This window comes from Bemisia tabaci, chromosome 4 (assembly GCF_918797505.1).
Source record: "Bemisia tabaci chromosome 4, PGI_BMITA_v3".
NCBI lineage: Eukaryota > Metazoa > Arthropoda > Insecta > Hemiptera > Aleyrodidae > Bemisia > Bemisia tabaci.
Genome location: NC_092796.1, coordinates 56,354,148 through 56,364,609, shown reverse-complemented (window position 1 = coordinate 56,364,609; position 10,462 = coordinate 56,354,148). Strand labels below are relative to the sequence as shown.

The following is a 10,462-nucleotide window of genomic DNA, read 5'->3' as shown; positions in this document are numbered from 1 at the left end:
TCCTCCGGCGGTACGTATAAGAGATATCAGCTTCAACCTTCGTGCAAAGTTTCGAAAAGTTTTGCTGGTGTGGACAGAGATTTCAAAAAAAGTGCTCCCAAGACGAGTATATTAACACCCCCCCCCCCCCCCCCCCTCTTCGATAGGTCCGATTGATGATTCTCTTTGATGTTTGAAAACGGACGAAAAAGGGGCGGCGCATGAACGGTAAATACATAAGTAAATCCGGTCTCGGAAGGACAAACAAACTGCAAGGCTTTCGGTATTCGGGAATACCGTAATTTACGCACCTTGCGTGATAACATTATTAGGGATAGGGAAGTTATTTGAAGACTTGCGCCGGCATTATTACGTCACTTATTACAGCGCCGGCCTTTCATTGGATGTTCGAAGTGCAATATGCATTTTAATTCTCACCGCTGATTGGTTAGCTACCGAAGCCGAGCGACGTGACGACGAGATCCAGCAAGCTCCGCCTCTTCGATCACTGTCTCTGCCCTAGACTTTTCACTGACTGTCGTTGTGCGGATTGTGAGTACTTTATCCATCCATTTCTATTTCTAGGTAAGTAATCCTGCCTCCTCAAAAGTGCGGTTTGATTTATTGTATCTCCCTATATCGAAAAATTTTATGGCCGACTTCACAGTTTCCGTATTTCAACCATTTTCGGCCTTTTGACTCAGACTTTTTCTGTGGCCTACTTACGCTCGGTCGCCATCTTCGGAAGGTATCCGGCTTTAAGTCTCTCTTTTGCTCTTTAATTCTATTTTTGTTCAACCATTCAGTCTTTTTATTGGATCACGCCCAATTTACAAAGTTTCCTTACACTGAGGTCTCATTTGCTCTCCAACATTCCTCCCTCAGTCCTCTAGGGGTACTTGTATGTGTAGGCCTCCCGTCCTTTAGTGTAGTGATTTTAGTCAACTTCAACTGGATTAACCCTTGCGGTATTTGGTTTTACAGAATATCAGCCAACCGGCCACACACAACTTCACAATGTACTCACAAATCGCAAAATTGGTAGCCCCAGCAGCCCGAACCTCCGTAAGTACCATTTCAGATCTCTCGTTTACACCCCTCAAAATTTTCCCCTATCATGGTTTCCCTGAATTATCCCTGAAACCCATTTCTCTGTTTCTAAAATGCCTTATTCAGAGAACTGATACGTTTAGAGCTTTGAATTTCAAAGTTTAATATGCTCTTGTTTGTAAAGGTTATTTTGAAGGTCACTGATTAAATCTTGCTCTCATTTTTCAGCTTATCGCTGGTTCCAGAGCTGCATACCTGCGACCAGTCAGCAGTGCACTGTGCCAGACCTCACCTTTAGTCAACTCTCAAAGTCTAGTTAACTCACAAGTCAACACAGTCAGCCTGGTGAGTCTTGAGTACCTATCAGCTATTCCTACTAATCGACCTTTTACAGCCGTGGCTCTCCTCATTTATTCGTCTGATGCACTCACTAAAGTAGGCTTTGTTTGATTCAATACCGATTCACACAGGTCACTCACTGTTTATCTCTTTGAGGCCTGCTCACCCGTCTGACCTACACTTGACCGTAGCCTGGGTGGCGAAGCATGGCTTTGCCCTTAAAGATCATGTTCCATTTAAACTCCTGCTGCTGACGTGCAGTAAGGTCTTAAAATTTGTCTACATTGATGACTGACCTGTGTGGATTGGTCCTGATTTGACCGTAGCAGTGAGCTTTGTATTATAGTCTCTCATTTGGGCACTAATGGCAAAGCCATATCATATCATGTCTAGAAAATTGTGCCACTCAGCCTACGCCTGTATATGCAGCTGTTATGGTGCTTGTGTCACATTTTAAAGGCCCCAACTCCAGTTCCAATCAACAGAATGATAACTACCGCCTATGTAGAGGGAGGGTGAGAGCATCAGAGGTGGCTTTGAGGGTAAACATATTTTAAGTTGCCGTAGCCATCCTAGTATCATAACTGCTAATTAAGTTTCCAGGGTCACCTCAAGCTGATGACATTAGCTTGGAGCTTGTTTGGAAGAGTAAGTGTGTTTAGGATCAGTCCTAGTGTCAATCACCGGGATACCAAAGAACTGCACAGTCCTCTCGTACAGAAAATACCAAGCATCACATTTCCTTGGAAGATTGCCCCTACCGGACTCTTAGAAATTTTCATTGTTACCAATATCAGATTTTTAGGTATATTAGTTATCTAAGGAAACCTCAAGGAGCATGGAATTAATAAGATTAACATGTTGATGAAAATTTATGGTTGTAAACTGTTGATATCTGAATGAAAGGAAAATCATCTCTATTTGGCCCACAGGGATCTTATTACTCAATTTGCTTGGCCTAGGTTCTAGATAATCGATTTTTGCACAAGTGGGGATAGAAATGGCTCATGAAAGTGCGATACCAATCTGATGAGTATCCATTATCAGTTGCTCCATTAGTTAGCTCATGAATCTCTCCGAAGTGGAGCAATTTCTGGATGTGAATTTTGTCCTAGCTGTTCCTTCTTCAGTTCTACGATTTTTGATCATACCTATCAAATAAGTGCTTAGTTCTAGATTTGCACAAAACCACACGGATTAGTCATTCTTGTGGACAAGTGTGGAGACCCCACTGTGAACTAACGATGAGAGGTCAAAGCCATGCATTTCCTCCAAGACTATTTTAAGATGATTTAGTCTATGTCCAGTGTTGTTGGCGGTCTGGAAAACTGGGAAAGACAGGGAATTCGAGGCAATCGAAATTTACCAACGTGCTTTTAGCAGGAGTGAGTGTAATTTCTTAGGGGAAAATCATAGTGGAAGGTCTATTCAAATATTAAGGAAAGTCAGGGATTCTGAAGGTGAGGGAATTATGGCAACCCTGTATGTCACACAGGACGGTCAGGCTGGGAAATGAATTATGCCCAGATGTGAAGTGACTGACCCGTGTGTTTGGGTCAACTTGTGTTATGCCCATTTCAGAGGGCATGTTCCCTGCAAATATATTCGAACTTTGAACAGGAAAGATTCTTCTCCATTACGTAGGTTTTCGATAGGACAATGCAAGATATGAGAGTCAAATTAGAGTCCTGGAGGCCAAATTAGTTTCCGAAGATCAAAGGTCAAATCCTTTTTCTCTGTAGGCAGCAAAGTAACATATCTTTGATAAGTAATCAGTATAGGTTCCTGACCAAAGTGAATACAACCATTGCTGTCAGGCAGTCTTTGGCTATCCTCCCATTCGATTCTCCACTAAAGCTTTAAATTTTGTGTTTGTCTCCAGTTACCAGCTGTCCGAAACCTTCAAACATCAGCTGTCTCAAGGGATATTGACTCAGCAGCTAAGTTTATTGGTGCTGGTGCTGCTACTGTTGGAGTGGCTGGATCAGGTAAATCATCTTTTAATTTTGCTTTTCTTCTTAACCCCTTAACCCTTCATTCTGAAGTTTTTCTTCCTATATAATGCTGAAATGCTTGTTCCGCACTTATTGCAAGCATTTGGAAACTGGATTCAGTAGGAGACTTGAATGAAAGCGGGTCATGGGGAATGCACCATTAAGTATGTTAGAAGTTTATGGATCTGAAAGATATTCTTTCTCCTTTGCATCCCAAGAAGTGGCATGTTTGCGCAATCCCCCCCTCCCCTCCTCCCCTCCTCCCACAAATAATGATACCTTGAGCTTCATTTTTGTGAGATATGCTAGTTTTTGATCAACCCTGAACCTCTGGCATAAATTTTCCCTCTCCGAGAAGCTTCGGTTTTCTTGCCTTTCTAAATTCCTGAAAGTGGTTCTAATGTTAATGGCGAAATGTTAGCATCATGCGAGGTTTTAAAATCATAACTAGATCATTGCTTTTTTTTTTCTTTTTTTTTTTCAGTCAATTAGAATTAGCTTTTCATTCATGATCCTCGTCAATATTTTCCCTCTGTTCATGCCCAGTGATGATGGCAATTAAGGCCAGCACTAATTAAGCTTAAGGACTTACATTCAGGGTATTCATTACTCTCCTTAGTCCTGGGAAGGTCTGAGACTCGCACCTGAATTCACACCTCCTAGCCGGAGGCTTTCCGAACAGGGAAGGCAAGGGAACAAGAAATAGCGGTAAGTGGAAGCGTGTGCTTGGGACGCAGTAATGCTGAAGCTGTGCTTCTGCTCTATCGGTGGAAACTCTTGTGGTGAGCCGTTTTAGTGGGATTAGCTTGGCGTAATTTCTTACGTAACTCAATTCAGACTAGTCTAGTGCTGGCCTGCCCCCGACTCCTGAGGGCTTTCTCACTTTTCACAACTTGGATGGTAATTTTCTACACCAGGCCATATTTTTACAGCCGCGAAGAGCATTTTGATCATTTTTTTCACAAAACGAGAACTCAGGAAATTGCTGGAATAATGATCATGAAAACAAATTTGTTATCACCTTTATCATGACAATTTTCACTCAGATCTAGATAATCAAATTTTCAAATTGATCTAGATAGCCTAGTATTTTGAGCATTAATGTATTTCTCAAAGGCTTTCATACCGCTTTCACAGCATTATCTCCAATTACGCCATAACAGCAATACTCTTTAATGAACCAACAAATTTTCCCAAGTACTAATCCAATTTAACTTCCTTGTCCCTTCCTTTCAGAAATAAGAACATCTGAAACTGTCATAGGTTCTCCTTGTCTAAAATTTTGCATGCCGTGTGTGTATTTTTATTCATTTGCTTTCAACCCATCTGACATCCCTTTCCTGTCTTGAACCTCAAACCTGGAAGGAGCCTCTTTACTGGTCCATTCAGAAAAATTTCAAAAGTCAGATCTGATCTGTAATTCTGGGGCCGTTCAAGTATTATGTAAGGCATTTTCGTCAACATTTTGGCCAACCCCCCCTCCCCCCTCTGTAAGGCACTCGTAAGAAATCTCTGGCCCCCTTTTGAATTGCGTAAGATTGGCTGGGATACCCCCCCCCCCCTTCCATTTTTTAAGAAAAAAACGGAGAAAGCCCGGTAAAGTAACTGGAATAAATTTAAGGATTTTATCAAGGTAATTTGATGGAAATCGGCAAAAAAAAAGAAGCAAATAAGTAAAACATAACTGTCATGGTGTTTACCAGTTATCAAACACCAAAATTAGGAATCTTGAGGGGATTTTTTTTAAGGAAATTGGGAACTTTTTCTCTCGAAACAGGAAAAGAAAGGGAGGTAGTTGGAGCGTTTAAAGGCGTATTTTCTAGGACTAATTTTACGAGACATGATTTTTTCTGGAGGTACTGAAAAAGAGCGGAATTTTGCGAGAAGGTCCGGAATTTTTGTCATTTTTGTTGCAATTCGAGCAAGAAATTCAAATATTTGATAATTTTCTAATTTTGTCAATTGGAGGTACTACAAAAGCACTGAATCTCTCTTATGAGGAAGTACTCAATTTCTTGGGAATGGACTGGAAAACTGCTGTAAAAGCACTGATTTTTGGCCAACCTGTTTTGGTAGACACCTGTGCTGTTTAGGACGATTTCTGTCATTTCGTGGGGATCTGAACAAGAAAATCGGGTACACCCTTGGAAATGGCAAGGTTTCACAGCTCACAACGCCAATTAAGTTTTTTTTTATTTTATAAACAAAAAGCCTTTTTTTTTTACAGCAGAAAGCTTACGTACGGCTTGGCTTGACTCCCCTCCCTTCTTCGTAAGGCTCTGTAAGTCAATCTGGGACCTTCTCCCCCCAGAAGTGCCCTACGTGATACTTGAACAGCCTTGAACTTGGTGCAGTTTGTGAAAATTATGATCTCCTTTGCAAAATTTACTTTTGTTTTTATTTTTTCCTGCTGACATCCTTTCCTTTTCTTTATTGTCTTTGGCTGTGTTTAACCAACTGCAGGTGTCGGTATTGGTGTTGTATTTGGCTCTCTAATGATATCTTACTCACGAAATCCCTCACTGAAGACGCAGCTGTTCCAGTATGCCATTTTAGGATTTGCCATGACAGAAGCTATGGGTTTATTTTGTTTGATGGTCACATTTCTCATTCTTTATGTATAAATATTTTTGACTCATGACTCCATAAGTTTTGTAAATAATGTTCTCCTATGGGTTCAGCTTTGAATTACCTAGTTGACTTAATTTTCTCCTTCCTTGGACTTAATTCCGTCCATTTACTATTACTTCCAACAAAAGAGTCGAATACCTAATGTATCAACTCATTATCTATCAACATTTATTATCTTCTAATAGCTTACAACCTGAAATATAACTGTCACTCTCATATTTACTCTTTATATCATCAGTAGCCTAAGAACTGCACATTCCAATCGCACTGTTGTTAAAGTCTCCCCAATAGGTGCAAAAAGTCTGCAATGTGCCTGTCTTTTCTATCCTTCTGAAGTAATTTTTCCCAGTTTTGAAAGTCAACCATTCATCCATGAAATTTCCTTCCTGTCTTAACTCAATTTTCTGTCAATTCAAAAAAAAAAAAAAGTAAATAAATGAAAAATCAATTAGAAATTTATTAGACTCAAATGGGTTGTATCAATCCAGACTTACTGTGATTTTTCAAGACCATGCGCAATAAATTTTTCAGAACCTTGATCAACTGGTCACCAGAAATTCATTATTCAAATACAATCCTCAGTGGTCATCTGTATTTTTTATAATTGACATATTTATTTTCCGTTATGCTATATTGTAAGGATGGAATGGGGTTTATGAGGTTTTATTTGCACAAGGTTTTTGACTTTCACCACTATACATGTCTCCGAAGTATTAGTGTCTCCACTATCCTTTTAAATGATGAATTTCTCAAATTTTTTACCCCTCGATCCTGGTCCCTGCAGATATAATCTGCTGCTCATGAATTTACCTCAATCTCAACCGCCAATCATAAACCTCATCCATTTCATTGTTCTCCCTTTTGTTTCATTTCCTCATTTATGTTTTTTGTCTTTTTCTCTTGTTATTTCTCCTGCCTTCTTTTTTGTATGATTTGGTTTGATGTCATGTGTTACAAGCATGTTTTAGCCAATAGATTTATTTGCTGAATTTTCTCTGATAAAGCACCAACCCGAGTCCAACCTTATCCCTACTCCAAGCATTTTTCCTACTAACAAGGAGCTTTAATCGTGATCCTCCTCCAGCACCTCAAGATTCCTCTCATTACTGTAATCAAGGATTTTGCAGGTAGTGCATTTAATATATTATACTAATTTTGGTCGAGTTTGGGGAGGCTAAGATTCTTGTACCCACCCTTGCTTCCATTATCAAACAAGATTAAGCATACTGCAACATTTTAGTTTCCCTTAACTGATGCTTTCAAGAAACTGCAGCCTGATTGTTGAAATTTTGTGTTTGTCGGATAGACATAGATGACATAGTTGAACAAGCGGAGTGTGATTGGTCGACTACGTTTTATCGCTGCTTTATTGTGTCTGTGTCAGATGGAATGGACGACATACTGTCGGAAACTCAAGAGGTGCCTGTAGCTTGTCGAGAGTTCCATCCGACAGGCATGACAAAGCAGCGATAAGACATAGCCGACTAATGACGCTCCGCCTTTTAACCTATGTAATCTATGTCTACCCGACAAACACAAAATTTCAACAATCAGGCTGCTGCTCCTTAAAGAAGCAGATTTTTACCTGGAGCAAAGAAGCGATTAATTTTTCAAAAAATTGTATGAGCTTACATATTTTCAAAGCAATTTTTCATCTGAGCTAAACAAACTTGAGACCCTTTTCATTTTTGTCACAATTACCCTTCAAGTATATCAGGAGCCTTTAATTCTCTTCTTTAGTGGCTCTTCCACTGACGTTAATAATATTGATTTCTGAAACATTTGCAAAGGACCAAAATTAAGTAACAGAACTAAGTAGTACTGTTCCATTGAAATCCATTTCCTTCACTATGAGCATAAGTTGGTGTTTCCTTCAACATGGAATTTTTTAAAAACGAAAAAGAAACTACTGTCTTCTTTTTTTTTTTTGGAAGTTGTCCCTCAAATACTTTTCTTCCGTTCGTTGAAAGAAACTTAACCAGTTGTTTTTACTTGTCAAGAGCACTATCACACGTGTTTTCATCAATTGAAAATTTTCTGTGTCTCAAAATTTGATGGAGAATTGAAAATGCAATAGGCAAGCGAAAGATGAAATTCCTGATGAGGTTTTTTCTCAGTTATTTTGTTAATTTGCTCCATCTGAGCTTGAGGTATCTACATGTTTAAAAAGGTTCTTGTACATTAACCCGAGGGATTCAGCATCAGCTAAATTTTATTATCATTTGATCTGGTGCTCTGTACACCTTCTGCTTTAACTTCTGAACATCAAAACTTTGTTGTTTAATTCGGAGAAAATTGGGCTGAAACATGGATTTTTCATCACTGTCATGTGCATTTTCTTTTGGAAATACCTCAACACCGGGTTAGTGACTGAAGAGAGCTCTCTTTCCTTTGCCAGCCAAAATAGATAAGACTAACACATGTCCTCACATTCCTGGATTTCTTGGTCAAGAAGAACCAAAATCATTCGTTTGGTATCAGTGCGGGGCATATCGTTATGTTGTCAGATCAGAAGCAGTGAAATATTTCATGAAAAAGATCAGTGTTTAAATGGTAACAAAAATTCCCCTTCCAATTCCTTTTTTCTGAAATTTGGCACCTCGAAGTTTGATTTTCTAACCATACCACACTTGGATTACATTTTGCAATAAGGAACCACTATGTCTGGCTCTCCTATAAAATCACATATTTGCATAGGGAAACCAATGACATCTATGTTTCTAAAATGGGCCAGAAATAGTGGTTCATTATTGCAAAATGTGGTCCACTTAAGAGTTGTTTTGAACTGAACATCATGTGAAATTATGATATTTAATTGGTGCTGAATCTGTCGGTTTCATGTGCAGACTTTCTCTTTAATTTTTTTGTACTTTGACTAACCAGGGCTTTATTCATCAGAGTTGTTCCTTCCCCATTAATAATGCCCCCGCTTACATTAACGCCTGCCCCTCTGGAAATTGTGGAAATCTGTGGAATTGTGTCAGGATTCTCTTCCCAGTTTTTCAAACATTTGTTTATTGTTTCAGGTGCTGGTATTGGATCAGTCTTCGGATCTCTCATCATTGGTTATGCCCGTAACCCATCCCTGAAACAACAATTGTTCTCTTACGCTATCCTTGGTTTTGCCTTGTCTGAAGCCATGGGACTTTTCTGTCTTATGATGGCTTTCCTATTGCTTTTCGCTTTCTAAGCGGCATTTTAGTTACACTGCCATTGCATCCAACTTAAGCAATGTCTTCAAGTTATTCCGAGAAATAATTTTTATAAAACACTCCAAAACCCAATGGGCAGTCTACTCCCCCCTCCAAACCAAGTGTTGTTAAATTTTTAATTTTATTTATTATATTTAATGATCACTGTAAATCTCTGGATCATTCTTAGAGAGGCGCAGCTCAAATTTCTGCTATTTGTCTTCATTTGGCGAACGAATTAACATTCAACTGTTCTGTCCAGCATATTTTGGTTCCAATGGTTACTTCTGAGAACAGGTCTTGCATGTTAAAACGTGAGCCAATAATGCGATGGCCGTCAAATGGCTTTTCCTGGCATAGAAATTATTTCTTTGAATCTAATTTTATCTAATTTTAGACATTTAAATCAGTAGATGTAATTTTAATGTTATTTTTAGAGCCCAGCCCTGGTGAAAACACGAACTCAATTTAAAAACCGTTTAAAAAATATAAAGGAATTTCTCTCTACAACTATCCTTACCAAAACTTAATTCAGGCGTGTCCAAGTGATTTTGGAATTTTGTATTATCGTGTAATGGTTGAACATTTTTCACATCTTGTTTTGTACTACTATCTAGAGGTTAGGACGAGGAATTGGCCCAGTTAAATGATGAAAGCTCATTGATTTTTCTTTTTCTTAAGTTTTCTGTACAGCGTTAGATCAATAAATTCATATAGTTGTGAAAAAACTTTGTCTCATAATTTCATTTTTATTACCTTGAGTGAAGTGCAAGGATGCCAACTCTTGCAAGTGTAAGTTGATAGATAGAGCTAAATATAACTATTGAAGGAAGGTCATCCATCAAAGTACGCTTCCAAGGGAGATTTTCTGTTTAATTTCTGAAGGTTGTTCCAGAGGCAAAATAAGAAGCGCCTTTGAGGGGAAATAACCTTAAACACATCCATGGTCAAAGTGAGTTACTGTGTTTCTCATCTGCAAAATTTCTCAAACTTCCATGTCTCAGAATTTCCACTAAAATTTAAGTTTTTTTTTTAAGAGAAACAAGCCAACTTTATAGCACCAAATCTACACACACTATTCTGCTAATAGAGGAGGTTAATCAAGGAAGTTTTTAAAAAATTCTTATAACTCATTTTCCAAAGCCAAAAGAAGTACGACAGGAAGTCAGTAACGTTACAAATGAAGATCTATCGTTTTGCACTAAGACCATACGGGTATGATACTATATTCTCATATCAGGTCATGTGAACAACATTTAATAATCTATTAATGGTGCT

The 10,462-nt window shown here is 38.7% G+C and overlaps 1 protein-coding gene across 2 annotated transcripts; it reads left to right on the top strand.

Moving 5' to 3' along the window:
- Window positions 1-409: 409 nt before the first annotated feature.
- On the top strand, window positions 410-9,912 carry ATPsynC (ATP synthase, subunit C). Of its 2 annotated transcripts, none has more exons than XM_019057140.2 (5): window positions 410-564; window positions 964-1,044; window positions 1,258-1,374; window positions 3,251-3,356; window positions 9,020-9,912. In XM_019057140.2, exons 2-5 carry the CDS (start codon window positions 997-999, stop codon window positions 9,181-9,183), a joined length of 435 nt encoding a protein of 144 aa, XP_018912685.1. In that variant the 5' UTR covers window positions 410-564; window positions 964-996; the 3' UTR covers window positions 9,184-9,912. The 2 variants fall into 2 exon arrangements, with proteins under 2 accessions (XP_018912685.1, XP_018912687.1); XM_019057142.2 differs by having other exon boundaries at window positions 452-531.
- Window positions 9,913-10,462: the final 550 nt, after the last annotated feature.

Bases quoted from the DNA above. Each gene is read 5' to 3' on its own strand.
- ATPsynC (XM_019057140.2), top strand. From the start codon at position 997: ATGTACTCACAAATCGCAAAATTGGTAGCCCCAGCAGCCCGAACCTCC. The intron at 1,375-3,250 runs GTGAGTCTTGAG...GTTTGTCTCCAG, and splicing joins AAGTCAACACAGTCAGCCTG to TTACCAGCTGTCCGAAACCT. The intron at 3,357-9,019 runs GTAAATCATCTT...TTATTGTTTCAG, and splicing joins TGTTGGAGTGGCTGGATCAG to GTGCTGGTATTGGATCAGTC.